The 16627-nt window shown below is 45.1% G+C and overlaps 1 protein-coding gene across 5 annotated transcripts in view; it reads right to left on the reverse strand.

The window, feature by feature from the left end:
- Positions 1-463: 463 nt before the first annotated feature.
- OSMR (oncostatin M receptor) overlaps positions 464-16627 on the reverse strand; it is a 49473-nt gene continuing 33309 nt past the window's right edge. For 2 of the 5 annotated variants that reach the window (XM_027604670.1, XM_027604673.1), the window contains 9 exons: positions 14108-14184; positions 12955-13177; positions 10160-10339; positions 8989-9093; positions 7459-7632; positions 6521-6688; positions 3740-3821; positions 3179-3251; positions 464-2853 (listed from right to left, as the gene is read on the reverse strand). In XM_027604670.1, coding sequence (XP_027460471.1) covers positions 2299-2853; positions 3179-3251; positions 3740-3821; positions 6521-6688; positions 7459-7632; positions 8989-9093; positions 10160-10339; positions 12955-13177; positions 14108-14184 — 1637 coding nt within the window. In that variant the 3' untranslated portion in view covers positions 464-2298. Of the gene's footprint in view, positions 2854-3178; positions 3252-3739; positions 3822-4173; positions 6397-6520; positions 6689-7458; positions 7633-8988; positions 9094-10159; positions 10340-12954; positions 13178-14107; positions 14185-16627 lie in introns of those variants that run through there. The other 3 variants (XM_027604671.1, XM_027604672.1, XM_027604674.1) reach the window with 3 other exon arrangements.

A 16627-nucleotide genomic window follows, 5' to 3' on the forward strand; every position in this document is an offset into this window, starting at 1 on the left:
CTTAACAACTGTGCCACCCAGGCGCCCCACAAATTTCAAAGTTTCTGAAGAACACTTCTTAAGGCAATGCTGTTAAGATGGCATATAGTATTGACAATTAAGGTTTTAAATATGAATGTATTTGATGTGATGGGCATGGGAGAGGGATGTTTATAGCCAAAACTGTAGTCATAGTGATATTGTAAGCATAAAGTTACGTAGCCCAGCATTTCCTGTTGGTATGTTGCTATATTTCAGAAAGACATCATTTGACTTAGGACAGTAAGTCTCAAAGTTGAGTGTGCATCCAAATGCCTGGGAGGGAGCTGATGAAATATATAGACTTCAGGCCTCATGTCATGGAAATTCTGATGAGGTGTGGAGCGGTACCCAGAAATTTACATTTTTAGTAAGCTCGCAAGGTGATTTATTGGCTATACTCACTATTAGATTCTCATTTCATTAAGGTAGAGAAAACACAAAATGCAGTGGTGAAATATTTTAATTAGGCTTTTTGCAACAAAAATGACTTCCAAGGTTTCATGGGTTATTTTTAAAAGAAAATCTATATGAAAGATACTATTTACAAATCAGTCTTCACAGCCATTGACATTTATGAGAAAGCAACAAAGAGGCTAAATGATAACAACACTGGCCCCCAAGGTCTTCTCAAAACTATCAGACTAATTGAGATACTTGTTTGTACTATGTTAGAAGTACATAACCAGTTTTTCCAGCAAAAGGTTTAGTTCTATGTAAGGAAAAAGTTGAAAAGCCTGAACAGAAGCCCTGGTTTGTGTTGGTATACCTAGGCCAATTGGCAGCCACCTACCTGGCTTGGAGATGTGGATCTTTTGGTCTCTTGGTTGTGTGGTGTTGATGACACAGTGCACTCTCTTTGGTACCAGAGACCTAGATGGTGTCATTGCCAGCACAGCACACAAGGAACTCCTGATCATACTTGCTTAGAAATGTGATAAATAAACAAAGCATTGATAGGTAGAAGGAAGAGAAAGGAACGGGCATGTACTGAACACCTGTTAGGCATCAGGTGCATTTGTGTATATATATATATATTTTTTAAAGATTTTATTTATTCATTTGAGACATAGCATGAGCAGTGGGAGAGGGAGAGGGAGAAGCAGACTCCCCGCTGAGCCAGGAGCCTGATGCGGGGCCCGATCCCAGGACCCTGGGATCATGACCTGAGCCGAAGGCAGACCCTTAACCATCTGAGCCACCCAGGCGCCCCTGCATTTGTATATATTGATTCAATGAGACAAAGCTGCTGCTGAGCGAATACAGAATTTCCCACTCTATAGCTTTTTACAATTATGTCTAAACCATGTCCAACAATGAAGTTTCCTTTTATTCATTGTTAGCATTATAGGAATATAAATGAGGGTATTTTCTTGACCCAGACAATTGCGAAGACCAAAGGGTACTAAATGAAAACATGTCACTTATATATAGTAGTTCTTGAAAAAAAGAGGAACCACAAAATGTGAATGGAATTAATAATAACATTTTCTTTTTTCTATTCTGAGGTAGTTGTCAAAAATTATGGTCAAAGACTGGTGTCCACCAGGTAGGAGTGCTGTTGTCTTGACGCTAAGTCCAGAGCTCCTCGGCAGTCCCACTCTGTAACTATAGTAAGCTAAATGGAAAGGCAGTTGTGGGGATCTTACTGATCATTCACATATTTTACCTATCAGATAAGGTCTGTGCACCCAGAAGAGTTCATTTTACTGCATCAACGAACTACAAATTGTTCTCACTTCAAGGCAAGTCTAAAATCTGTTTTACTCTCAAACATTGTGTGACTTTTTCATTAAACACACCCAGAATTAACATTGACAATTTATGGTCTAGTAACAAATCTTCTGTGGCCTTTACTAAAACCTTAAATCTAGTTCCTTTACCCTTAAGATAAGACATAGGGGTAAAACTTAATGGAAATATTTCCTTGCTAAAAACTGAACTTCTAGGACCACAGGCACCCTGTCCAGTACTGAGTGGGCAGGGTCTATCCCCACGTCAAGTGCCAGGTCTACTGTTCTAAAGGTGAGCCTGGAACAGAGAGCAGCAAGGTAAGCCTATTCCCACGATCCTGCCGTTTCTATGGCAAGCCTGCTCCAAGAAGGGATGTTAAGCTCCATAGCTTCTGACCTTTGAAACCAAGCCAGATTGTAGTGGTCTCGTGTGCCAATGGTGACCGCTCACTGGAATTACGGGCCGAGGCATCAGGTGATGGAATGGTGCCGGCGATGCTCCTTTTTTGCATCTATGTAGCATAAAGGCATAAACCGAGTATACTGATTAGTGGTAGTGTTCACCTTCATCTAAAAGGGTAACGGAAGAGAGGCTGCTACTCCCACTCGAGGGAGGAGAGGCCAGACCCAAGGGTATGGCCATTTGCATTTTATACTCCGAACACAGTGCTGGCTCTGGTGGATTTGTGGGGAGAATGAACTTGTCTCCAGACATGGCTGAAGCCAACTGGGACACGTAATTTAAATTAGTTTCTCCGGCTGGAATTTCTCCCAGGGAGTTCATGTAGTTTTTTTCTAGTGCCTTTAGTAAATTTTCAGGTGATGTCAACAGTCCCAGCTGACTTAGTGGAGCTACAGGGGCCACTGGGACATGGCCACAAGAAGCCGAGTCAGAAGCTGCCTGGTTATAGGTAAAGTTCTCAAAACAGATGCAGGGCCCAGGGCCGGAGTAGCTCTTCTCTGTTGGAAGGAGGTAAAGGTAGGTGGCCTTGGAAGACTCAGTTTCTGTGAGTGACTTCCTAGTGCCTTCCTGCTTGTTTAGAACTTCAATAGAGTCTGGAACACAGTCTTTGATACTCATTATTGTTAGGCGAGGATTCTCCTGGAACAAACAAAAAAAACATGTGAATATGAAGTGTGTGTGTATGTCAGAGTATATAAAGTATGTGAAGTGCACTCAAGGCTTCAGTTTTTTGTGTGTTTCATCCTAGTCACAAGTTAACTGGAGGTGATGTTGCAAACCAAAGGATTTCCCCCGATGGAAGAACTCTCAAGGCTCTATTCACCCATTTCATGGCTATGGGAGCCAAGGTGGCTGTTGCTTTGTTATATCTTCCTGAGGAGTTCTCGAAAAGTATGATTAGAGCCCCAACCCTGGATTAGTCTTTAATAGATATATGGCACACATACAATTTCCCAGCATTTACCTTGGATTTTATTAATGACAGAACACTACTCTTGTAAGGATCTGGAATGTCAGGATAACACTTCTCCTTCATCCTAGAAAACAGTGAAAATTGGACTGAATTTTGCAATATAGTGACTAAGAGAACTCTGGAGCCGGATTCCCGGGTTCTAAACCTTGCTCTGTCACTTACTAACTGTGTGACCTTGGGCAGGCTATGCTTATATCTACTCGCTGATTCAGTGGAGATAATGACGGCGCCCAGGGTGTTGGTGTGAGGACTGAATGAGCTGTATGTAAACCACTTAGAATACTGCCAAGCACACAGTACGTGGACTACCAGTATTAGAGCTATGGTTATTGAACAGGTTTTGCAGTCTTTTTCAAATGGTTATTGCTTTCCTTATGTATTGACCTGGAGAGCAAAACTGTTTAAAAATTTTCATATTTTCATCTAAGTCTCTGTCCTTTGCCTTTTCAGCACCTTCTCTCATTATTCAATGTGATTTCTAGCTTCTTAAACTCCTTTCTAGATCTTTTTTTTCTCTGACTTCTTGGATAAAAATCTTCCCCACACACTTACCACTGACTTTTCAAGTAGCATATGATCATGATGAGCAAAATGCAGAAAACCATAGGGAGTATGATACGTATCAGTATAGGGGCTGGAGAAGAAAACAAAGTGGTATTTTTAATGAGTACTTTTCCCTCCTCAAAGGCACAAAAGTAAGTTTAAGACTGAAATTAATTTTACAGAGTTGTTATTCTTCAAAAGTCTATTTATGCAATATTCAATCTGAATTCTGGCTGATGGGGTGGGGGGTCTACCAACCAACCAACACAGGGACCATCTGCTGTCAACACCTTATGACTTGGATTCGTTCCCTCTTTTTTTTTAAAGATTTTTTTAATTTATTCATTTGAGAGACAGCAAGCAAGAGCACTAGTAGGAGGGAGGGTCAGAGGGAGAGAGAGAGAGAGAGTAAGAGCACAAGTGGGGAGAGGGTAAGAGGCAGAGGGAGACGCAGGCTCCCCACTGAGCAGGGAGCCCGATGCGGGGCTCGATCCCAGGACCCCAGGACCATGGCCTGAGCCCAAGGCTGACACTTAACTGACTGAGCCACCCAGGTGTCCCTCATCCCCTCTTCTGACAAACTGGGTCACTACTTCCAATTCTTCACTCCCTCCTTGTATTAGAATTATACTCCCCACCTTTGCCAAAGCTTCATGGTGGGTGGAGTGTACTTTGTCCCTTGACTGGGGGCTCAGCCACATGACTGTATTTGGCCAATGGGCTGGCAGTAGTTGTAATCCTAGTAGCTGCTTTAAGTGCCCTTGCACAGGAGTGGGGTTTGATTTGGGGATGGGGATGTGGTGGGTAATGTTGGCCTTTTGCAACAGAGGGCAGGCCTGGGTAGATGCCCAGCCCAGTGCAATGAGGCAGCACAGGGGTCTGGAGGCAAGGACACGCAGAAAGGGAACAGGGTGCCAAAGCATGCACCTCAACAACTGGCTCACAGTTAACCCTGACAGCAGGGAGGGGAAAGAAGCTCTCCTCCTGACCCGACTAGACAATACTTGGCCCTCAGATCCCTACTTTTGACTACTATAATTGCTTTTAAGATTTGGTTAACTTATGGACTTATAACTTATTTGAGAACAAGCCTGGGGACCTAACCATGAGAGTTTCCAAGTTTCAGGCTGGTTTTGCTAAACTTTTTATTAAAATGCAATACTTGTGTTCAGAAAAGTGCTCATAAAGTAAGCTCGATGAATCTCACAAACTGAACATAGCCATGTGACCAGCACCCCGGTCAAGAAGGCGACCATGCTCAGCTCCCCAGAGAGCCCGCCCGGGGTCCCCATCCAATCATGATCCCCTCCCAAGATCACCACTGTCTTGTCTTAGTGCTCACAACAAGAATGGCATTTGCCTCTTTCTGTAACGGAACCCTGCAGCAGGAGTCAGGTCTGGCTTCTGTCATGGTGCATGGCATTTGTGAGATTCGCCCACGTTATTATTGCGACTGTGGGGTGTCATTGTCATTGCTGTGATTAGGTAGCAATGGATTTTCCTCTTTAATAATAACCAATATAATCCATAGAGAGGCACAGCCAATGCTAAGGGAAGGTTTAGCATGAATAAGGGAGATAAATGAAAGCCAAAAAATATACTTGAGGTAAAGACAATTATTTGTATTATATTTTTGGATAATTATACATTATACATTGTATTATGTATGTGTACACACACACACACACACACACACACACACACACACACTTCTACCAGCTAAATGAATACCAAAGTTGGGATAAAAACAGCTGGAAATCAATTTAAAGTTTTAAAATTTACCCCCCAACAGCAAGAGTGCTCAAATAATGGAAATCGATGACTGAAATCTTAATCTGAGTCCGAGAGTTCTGACCTTTGCCTGGGAAACCGGAGGAGTGAGCAGCACTGAGGGCCCCAGCCTGCCGGCAGAGTCGTGCGCAGCATGCCTGGGCCAGCAGCTCTACCCGCCGCGGCCATCCCGTCCCCCACAGCCCTGCCGCCCCAGAGGGAGCCTGCCCGAGGCCCGAGGACCGCTGGTACCTGCAGCAGACTCCTCGGCGGGTCTGTTTCTCAGGGAGGGCAGTCTTCGACCACCTGCCATGTGATACCCGCTTCTCCCCTTCTTCCTCTATCACTGTGTGCTTCCCCCACCACCTTCCCGTTGGCTGGAGTTCTGCCTTTACCGTCAGTGCTGTTCTCCCTGCCTTCTCCTTTCTCCTTCTTCCAAGCCAAATGCAGTTTGAAAATGGATCTCTTTATCTCACCTTCCCCCCCCCCCCAATCGGCAAACACCAGGCTCGTGAAGGAACACTTCTTGCCCCTGCCCGATCCCTAGCCGACCCTACCACACCTCTCGCAACTGCCCCCAGAAAGGCAAAGTCAGGAAGCAGTTGGCTCGCCACGGAGGGAAACCAGCCAGAAGGCCGGCTGCAGAAAACACCCGCCCTCCTCTAGACAGAGGGTCTGGGGCTCTTCTGAAGTGGACATGAAACCATGCCTTCTGGAATTTTCAAACCATTTTGGGACTGAGTTCCAGGGCGTGCCTCAGGACGTGCCTGTCTTCCCCGAGACAGGCCAGGGGAAGGTTCCAGGTCGTAAGTCAGTCAGATTGGCCCCACTGTTTTCTGGTTAATGTAGTGGGATTCTGTATAACATTTTTTTCTGAAACAATCTCATCTAGAGACCTAGAGACAGAAGGAGAAGAAAGGTTTAAAAACTCCTGATCTCGACAAAGCCCAGGGCAGTGTGTGTGTAATCTGTTAGTTTCCCAGCAACATCTAAGGGAAGAGTTTTGATTCAAAAACTCACAGTATTCATCTGGAGTTGTGACCTTTGTGAAAGCGCCATGGGGGCCCTCGCCAACACTGGTGTACGGGGTGACCAAAAACTCATAGAAGGACTCCGGCTGTAGGTTTTCCACAACAAATGTCTTTTGTTTTGGGTTGTCAATTCTGTATTTGCAACACACTGCATCATCTGTAATTCAAAAAAAAATCATTTTCAGGAAAAATAATTATTAAAGAGTGAGAGATCTTGTGACAGGGTTGGGCACTAATACTATTGACTCAGTGCTGTCAACATCTTAAACCAATCAAAAATTGAATCATGATTCCATCACTCTGGGTCGTTGGTAAAATTTTTAGGAGATGGCAAGCAAAACAGAGCAACCACGAAACAAGGGATGCTGGTGATCCAGAAAGAGCCCATGAATCTGCGAGACACAGTAAGAGCTTCAGAGAGACTTAAAAAATACATTGTAAGAACCTTTAACAAGGTCAAAAGAAAAAAAGAAAAAGGAGTTAGCAAGAAAGTTTCATAATTGGCAGGTTAGGGAGCTGATGGTACTCAAATGCTTCCAAAAATACCACTTTTGTTTTAAGTAAGTTACAATACTGACCCCCACCATCTTGCCCACTAATTTGTTGAAGAGCACGTTGGACCATAAAGGCATGCAAGAACAGGATTCAGCCTGGCCATGGTCACACATGGCCACCTTTGTTTTGTTTTTTTATTAAAGATTTTTATTTATTCAACAGAGCACAAGCAGGGGAAGCAGCAGAGGGAGAGGGAGAAGTAGGCTGAGCTGAGCAGGGAGCCTGAGGACCCCGGGACCATGACCTGAGCCAAAGGCAAACGTTTAAGCCACTGAGCCACCCAGGCGCCCCCCCCCCCCCCCGCCCCGCCACCTTTCTAATAGTGGTCTTGCATAGTGAGGTCTTGAAAGAGTAAACAAACAAAACCGTCACCTGAAAGAACTGCCTTTTCAGATCCAGAGTGGCACTGCCCCGCCTTGGATTTCAGGTACACGTGGTACCCTTGTATAAAACTGGGTTGGGATTCAATGGAATAATCCTTCCAACTCAGAGTGAAGGAGCGGGAGGTCAGGTTACTCATGACCACTTGAGGGTTGTCTGAAGGAGCTAGGAAAGGAAGTTGGGGGAAGGAGAGTCATCACCTGGAAGTAGCTCCAAGCACTCAACGTAAACTGAAAGTAGAGCCACAGCCAAGTCTGGAGACTGGAGGCACTTATGCCAAGTTCAGGGATTTTCTCTTTTTCTCTGGGGGATTCGAGCCTTGACATGGTTTGTGAGGGCTGGGAAGGAGTTGGGCCATCTTCCTGTCCAAGTCTGGCCTTTCACAAGTGAAGAAAGGGACAGCCAGAGACACTCAACAGCTTGCACGAGGTCACCCAGAGGAAAAGTGAATAAAGGGTTTCTTAGACTTCCCTGTGCTCTTGAATTCTAAATAGTGTTTGACAGAAGACCCTAGCAGAGAACAGACGGAAGGGGGTATTTGAGGAACTCTAGTTCCTGCGTGGTGACAATGCCAAGCCATCCAAGTGTCACTGAAATACTCCAAGGGTGTTTATTCTGAAGGCTTCCTGAGCCTGTTTCCCACACACGTGTATGTATACCCGGTCTGTGCGCAGAGACATGCACACCAGCAACACGCCTCTAGCGGGTCTCAGATGGCTCCCACAGATGGAGATGTGGGAGACGTGACCTGATCACTGCAAGGCAGGGGAGGTCCCAGGTGCCCAGATTTCAGTGGGATCAAATTGCCTTCTGTTGCTGGTGGAATCACAGTGAAAATTCTGGGGGGGGGGGGGGGTGATTTCACAGTATGGGTCAAAGTTCTTAAAAACTGTAAAAGAAATGAGAAACTAAAGCCTTTTGACTCAAGTATTCTAAGACTTCATTTAAAAACCATTATTGTGGATATGGATGAATGATGGGGACTCAGAGGGGATAAGAGATTGGGCTAAGGATAAAGAAGACTGAGCATTGCAGATGGAAAGACACCTGAAGATGGATTTTATAGTTTATAGTTGAAAAACACTGTAATCATCTTAAGTGTCCACCAACAGGTGATTTGACACATGCAAACAAACACTTGGCAATGATGTAGTTAAATAATATTTAGTGACATGAGTCAAAAACTGCATAGAGTAAGATCCCATTTTTATTTAAAAATGTATATCTGTACAGAGAAAGGAATACCTGGATATACATTAAATATTAACTCCGGATATTTGCCTTTGGGTGGTAAAATTAGCAATGAGTTTGTTTTCTTCTTTTGCATAACATTTTATAAATTGTCTTTAATGAAAAGGTTTATAGTTTATGATTAAAAATATTTTTTAAGACCTAATTACCAGAATAAATGGGACACTGAAAATTAGGAAAGGTGTTGAAATATACCTAAATCTACGGCTAGGATCTCTGGATCGTTCTGAACAAGTCTGCCCACGGACACATTACATGCTGTAAACTTACCCAGTTCCTGGGAGTATCCTGTTTTTTTCTCTAATAAATAAGGAACCCTTTCTGTAGAAATTCCATAAATTCTGAAGTTGTATTGGACCCCTGGTCTGAAAGCATCTAGGGAAGAAAGGTCAACAGATTTTCAGTAACACAGTATGACATTCTCTTTATTTCTGAAAAGGAACAGAATAAGAAATGAATTGGTGTCTCCTAAATAATTTCCTCCTTAGGGTTTCTGCACTTTATCTCCACCATCTTCCCTGCTTCCGTTGACCTTGGAGTCCTCCCCTGTCTCCAGCGAATCCTGCAGGGACTGTCCTCTACACCATCCTCGCCAGCATGAGCTCTCGGATGCCCACGTGCAGGGAACCCAGGGCGGAATTCAACCAGACACAGAAAACAATTTTAAAGTCTTTTGTGACTCCGAGCCCCCACCCCCCGCCAGCAACTTGTCTTCTCTCGCGCCCAGGAAAGCTGAGCTTCTGGAAGGCTTCGCTGGCGCTTCCTCGCTCCCCCCACTACTGCACCTGCACCTCTGCAATCCACCTTCAGCCCCCGCCACACAGCCCACTGCTCAAACCAAGGGCCGCCTCACTTCCTCACTCCCCAACCGCCACTGAACGCCCTCCCTGGCCTCTGGCACCCTCTGGATGCTAAGTCCCACATCTTTAGCCTGGGCCCAGCAGATGGCGCTGCTGACCACCCCCCCCCCCCCACTCAAGCCACGAACCTACACTTCTTTGACTTTGCTAAACTAGCAATCTTGAAATTACAACTCCAGGTTCTACATTTTTCCACTGAAAGTGAAGGAGTTGACGATTGACTCCTACAACTCCACGTCCTAAATCTCCCAAATCCCTACATTTCTTTGCTTTTGTAAAAGCACCCTAACAGTTGGGGTTATAATGCCCCTTTGCCATTCGAGACCACTGATTTCGAGGTATAAGTCCATAAAAATCATGAAAACCTATCACAGGCTTAGGTCCAGATAATCTCTGTAAAAGTAGATTGAAGGCCAAATCTTAGGCCACATCATTGTAAAATGAACTCCTAGCATCCATGCTGGATTTGTCACTTCAAAATTATTATTTAGCACAAACTAGCTGTGAGATGGTCCAGAGGTCCTAGCTGACTTGCTGCGAGGTGGATGGAACAAGATGGTAATATGCAGGGTTCTTCTTACCTGAGCTAACAACTGTGCTTGTGGTAGTAGGACCTACGCTTTTCCACTGGAGATCACAGAGCGGGCCCCGGGGATGGTCACACCACTCCACAATGTAGCCTGTGACGTTTCCGGGCTGGGGTTTCCAAGACAGAGAGAATCCATCCTCCATGCCTTTAACTCTTTCTTCTTCAACTTCTTCTATACATTACAAATAGAGCCATGCTTCAGATAAAATTAATTGTACATTTGAAAAAAAAAGTGTTTAAAGAAGAAAATCAACTTGAGCATGCACTGTCTCCCACAGTTAAGAGCCCTATCCCTTCAGTGGCTACAGAAGCTTGGGGGCGGGGTAATGTTTTCATGGGTGTTTTCCTGCCTCTCACTTCCCAGCAAATATTCACTTCTGCCCTTTGGATGCCTCTTGTGCTAATCTTCTGAGCCCAACCAGACTTCAGGCCCTAAAACAAGGGTGAGCAAACTACTTCCCGCATCACAAATCCAGCCTCCAAACCTTGCTTTATGACCCCTGAGCTAAGCAGGGTTTTTAGATTTTTAAAGAGGTGCAAAAAAAACAAAGCATACAGGATACAGAACAGAGGCCGTATGATCTGCGAAGCCTAAAATATTTACTGTCTCTCCCTTTGCCCGAAGAAGTTGTTGCCCCCATGTCTGGTACTTGGTACTTTCCAAAACTCTCTGTTAAACAAATGAATAATTGCGTCTTAATTCCCCCACACCATGCCAGCTGCTCCTCCACGGACCACTACTTCTTTGATGTTAGGGGCAGAAATTGAGTGAGAACGACAAAAGAAAGGAAGTTCGGCTCTGTACTAAGTTGGATCATGTAGGGATGTGCCCAGTCCTCATGACCCAGGCTGCCACCTCAACCTATTTCATATGCCAGGGTAGTTTCCAGGCGGAAACAAGTGATATAATCTCAGTGGACTCGCAGTTCTACTGATTTCAGGCGGAGTGACCCTATACCTTGGGGGACGAGAATTTCTCCTACTTCCCGAGGCTGCCCTCACAGCCTGCCACTGTTCATAGGCTCACTCGCGTGAGAGCAGAGCCAGACCAAGGAGGGGGCCTGCAGGCAGCTGCTTAGAAAAGCAATCGAGGAGGAGCAAATACTGCATGGCACAGACTTAACATTTACTCATTCTTCATCTGCAATTTAAATTTAACTGGGCCTCCTGTATTTCCTTTGGCACTCCTAATTACAACTGGACATTGGTGTGAAAGCACAGTGTTATTAATTGTTCTAGATAATAACTAGGGGATACCCAAAGGAACATGTAGCTCTAGGTATAAGACAAAGGGTTCCCTGTGAAGGCCTTTGTATATACCACCTACAAGTCTTCCTTGTCTTCTTCCATTAGAGAAATAAATCTCTTTCACATCAACGCTGACATTTTTTCACCTTACTTATTCACACTGGCTGAAATTTCATCCCACACTCAGAATCATAACTCTTATCAAGCTGCTTTTTGAAAACTGCAAGTTATGTTTTGAGAAGTAGAGACAGAGGCGGAAAGGAGAAAGGAAATCTTTCTCTTCAGTCATTCACACTCTAGCATGAATTGGTTTAACCTTAACAGTCGGCCTCAGAGCACATCAGTGCCTATATCCACTGTGGTGATTTAAGAATGTGGGCCACTTAAGGAAGGCCGGATAGAGCCTCACAAGGTATGGGGGTCTGAGGGCAGGGTATGGGGAAGGAGGGTACGGTTGATAGAGAAGACCCCCAACAGCCAAGTGCTCAGCAGTGTTGTTTGGATTGGGCCTCATTCAAGGCAGTCTTTCTTTTATCAGTCAGCTCCCCCAGGGTGAATGAAATGCCCACTTTTCCTCATCTTGTCCTGATGAAGACAGATTACAACTTTTCACTTTCTTTTATTATTATTTATTTTTTATTTAAATTCAATTAATTAGCCTATAGTGTATTATCAGTTCACTTTCTTTTCTAATGCAGTTTTTGACAAGCAAAGGTCATGTGAAGTAACTGCTTAGTTTTCCTTCGGTGCCACGATCCGGGTTTCTTTTTCTTACTTGACACACCGGATAGTTCTAAAAATAAATAAACCACCACCGCCCTCCGATCTAGCCCACATAACCCAAATGTAAGCCTAACCTGGAAGACCAGAGTAACCCAGCCTGCCGCAGCCCCTCGAGCAGGGCCCGGGAGGCGTCGCCGCAGGGAGCGATGCGGGGGAAGCAGTATGCCCAGCCTCTTCCCACAGCTGTCCCAAGCCGGTAACGCAGGGGGCTCCTGACTGTACATGTAAGGTCATTTCCACCTCGTCTGGTCTCCCACAGGCTACGGGACTAGCCAGTCACCATCTTTCATTCTGTAGCTTCTGCAAAGCCTTCTGGAAGGGTGATGCCAGTCGCTTCTCCTTTCATCACCTCTGGCAATGCTCATGGGCTCTTTCCGGGTGACAAAGACTGACAAAATACTTTACAATAAATGCAACCCACATTTCATAAGCTACAAAGCACGCTTGGAGCGACTCCAGCTCTCGGTGGAGACGGCTTATTGGTGTTGCATTTACTTGAGTAAACGTGAGAGAATTCTCTGAATTTGCTGAAGAATCTCGGGGCAGCCCGTGCTGGGCTGCGGCTGAACACTCATTTTTCCCACACTGAGGAGGGCTGTCCCAGGACACCTGGAGCCGCGCTTAGACCGACAGGAAAGGACGGACAGTGTTTGGCAGCTAGACATTTTGTCTCCCCGGATTATTGCCTTTCCAGTTTGTCCATCCCTACTTAATAACATCACTGATGCTTTCCCTGAGAATCAAAACAAAACTCACTGTTTCCAGGATCTCCAGAGACTATGATGACTGAAGCAGGGGACGTGCCCACACTGTTATTAGCTGTGACGTGGATTTGGTACAAACACTGGTCAAGGTTTAGTTCTGTGCCATTGGCCGGAGCAGGAATGGAGAGGAGCTTCGAGATGGATGATCTGTCTAGATTTTCTATAACTATATTATAGAACAGAATCTTCCCATTGGCCTGCAATTTTGATAGTGGCTGAAACAAATAAGGATCATCATTTCAAAATGGGCTTTCCTTTGAAAGGGGTTTGCATGAATACTTTTTTATCTTTTCTGTCCCTGCACAGTTGTGCTCTGAGCCATTCATGGAGCCCACAGCCACCTCTGGACCATCCTCCAGGCTCAAGAGAATTCCCTGCCCACACCATCCCAAGCCCACTGCCAGGACCTGTCCCTCCAGTCAGCCCTCTCAAAGGCAGACGGTGGCCCTGGTGTGTGTGCCCCTAGGCCTGAGAATGGACTGCGAACAGTTATTTGCCCGGGTGTGGCCAGAGCCTGGACACACAGACTGTGCCCTCGGTTGAGTGCCGGGCTCCCTGCAGGTGGGAAGGAGACAGGCAGCCTGCAGGTGGGAAGGAGAGCCAGGGGGCCATGGCTAGGGGCTAACTCTCCCAGGACTGTTGTGTTTGGTTTGAAAACATGAGCTGAGGTTCTGAGAGTTCTGAACACAAACCTGGACTTCCAGGTTGCCATGAAAGGTTTAATGGGCAAGGTAGAATGACAAAATAGATTTTACTTTTTTTTCCAAATATATTTACGTTAAAGTTTTTTAGCTTGACTCATAACTCCTATATGTAAATATTGTGAGTATCTAAATATTAATAACCTTTAAATATGGTATACGCGTCTCCACTTACACTCATGCCCTGGGCCCTGCAAAAGTTAGAGCAGGCCAGAAGAGAAGTTTCAGAGATTCAGAGCTGGCCATCTGTGGGATGAGACGTCAAGGAGGAGCAGTCCAAGCATTAGGGAGATGGGTGTGGGCGGGGACTCCTCCCCTGCGTAAGACGTTCTACTGGACTCACGTTAAGATCCCCCACCCCCCAACGCAGACTGCACCAGCATCCGGTGTCACACTGAAAGACAGTGCCAAGCAAATGCGTCTTGTGGAATCTGTGCGTATTACCTTCCAGAATAAAGTCACAACAGAATGTCCCTGCACTGACTTCACATTTCTCCAGACGTCAGGAGCCTCTGAGGGAGCTGAAATGAACAAAAGGAAAGATCATGGGTCACGCTATGTATGTAGAACAATACAACCTGTTTCTAGTTGGGTCAAACGAAGTGAGGATGACCTGTCCTACCTGAGGCTTGCTTCTCACTTTTTCACTCTCTGTGACTTCTCCCCACTTGTCCACGGCCACATTGTTCACTCCTCACTAAGTGCACATAGTAGATGCTTGACAAAAGGTCTGTTGCATCAAACCAAAAGTTCTTATGAACATCAAGCCTGAGCTTCTGGAAGCCACCAGGAAATTTTGGAATCATTCATCAGTTAGACCAATTGTAGGAGGTTAGTTAGATAAATCTCTCATTTGCTGAATTTCTAGGAGCAGCAGACCATGGCTACTTCCTTGCTTCATTTGTGAATGTTGCAATGGAGGTGCACTAACGGGGAGCCCTAGGGGCTGGTGGTACTCTGATGTGTGTTCATGATTTCACAGTGGCTGGTCCTCTCACCAGTCCCCTCGCCTGGGCACCCTCCTTGATCCCCTCCACAGGGAAGGCCACAGCCCCTCCTCCTCCTGCGCCATTCTCTGCCAGCTCCTGGCCTGCCTGGGGAAGCTGCCTGCCTGTTGGGCCCTCAGGGCACCTGCTCATTCCTTGACTACATTGTTCTAGAAAAGCCTGTATTTACCGCCAGCAAACTGTAGGACAAGTGATTTGTGATTTGATTCAAAACATCTCAATGCAAGAAGAATTGTTTTGGAACATAACACAAAGATTTAGCTGATTTATAAAAATATAGTGTACTGTGCCCAATAATTGAAATTTAAGTAAGTCCCTTTTTAGTTGCTGACACTTTCTCCTCAACTAAAGATGACCGTATATTTTTAAAAAATGTATTGAAGCAGATTTCAATTTGCTAAATAATCCACTGGAGAAGCCAATACTCAATCAAAAACTTACTGAAATACTCAGAAACGACATGGGACTCTAAGCTCAATGCAAAATCTTCAGCTGGCTTGGAAGTCTCTTTGTGAGGAGAGTGTTCTGTATTTGGGTCAATACAGTTTCTTCTGTGTTTCTACTGGTGGCATTTCTGTCCGCTCGCTATGATTACACTGCAGTATGGTTCTAATACACATACACATCGACCTTCCCAGCATCAAGCAAAGTATTGTCAGAGGGAAAATATATATATATATATATCTATATATATAGAGAGAGAGATATATATAAATCTATATATATATAGATATATATATACACATACACACAGATTCACCATCAGTAGCTTCATCTCATTCTCTTGTTATTATCCAAAGCAAAACTTATTATTTTCAGATTTTCTGCACTAAAAGAAATGCAATTTACTAAAAACTCTATCCTTCTGCCATTTTCCTTTTCCACTTAATTTTAGTTATAATGTTGGAATAAATTTAAAAAAAAAGAGCAGTATCATTAAAGTAAAAATTCTTTCATAAAACACAACTGAGGAGGATACCACATTACTGTTAGGAACAGAGTTTTTCTACAGCAGGGATTCTTGAGGATTCTTTCTCTAGAAAAAAATTACTGGAGGCCCCGGGGAGCAGAGGCGGGGCGTGAGGTTGGGTGGGAACACCAGACATGGAGGGGAAAAGGCTGCTGAGCACAACCAGTGACCAACCCATGTGTAGGCTCGTAGGAGCTGTCCTTGTCACTCCTCAGCTCCAGTCCTCATGAGGAGAAACAGAAAGAGTCCTGCCAGCCTACCACACACGAAGAGAAGGTGGAATAAAGTAAATACAGAGACTCCTTCCTTTGGCAGTAGAAGAGCCAGGATTTGAATGGGCAAGATCTCAAGGCTGTAATAACATCATTGAGAGACAGAACACACAGAATCCGGTTCTGGTTAAGGGTGGAGCTCTGGAGTCAGGGGCCCTGGGTGGGGGGTCACAGTCAACAGCTCTGTCACTTACTGGCGAGGCCAATGAAATCACTGATCCCCTGTGTGCCTCCGTGTCCTCAGTGTCCTCATCTATAAAGCAAGGATGATTACCCATTGTGCCTCCTGCCTGCCATGAGACGTGAAAGAGAAAAACACGGCGAATGCTGTGAGCCATGTGAGGCACTCAGTGAGGGCTAGCCACCATAACTGTCATGACTGGTGTCTCTGCCCCTCAGGAACTCTGCAGACTGGGCAGGTCTCTCCGATCTACGGGCGCAACTCGCCTCCTCTGTCAACTGGGCAACAATGATAATTTGTTGTTTTGAATTGGAAAGAGATGAAAGCAGGGCCGGGCCAGCTCATCTCTGGAGGTCTGTTCGAGCTGTAAGCCATAGTTATTAGTGATTTGTCAGAAAAACTCATGTTTCAGCCAGTGGTGAGGAAAGTCCCACTGCAGGAACGATCGAGAGGACTCAACGGTTCACTGTTGGTGAACAAACGATGTATCAATAAAAATTAAGTTTCCAAATATCATTACATATCCACACATAG

The sequence above is a fragment of the Zalophus californianus genome, chromosome 5, assembly GCF_009762305.2.
Source record: "Zalophus californianus isolate mZalCal1 chromosome 5, mZalCal1.pri.v2, whole genome shotgun sequence".
Lineage (NCBI taxonomy): Eukaryota > Metazoa > Chordata > Mammalia > Carnivora > Otariidae > Zalophus > Zalophus californianus.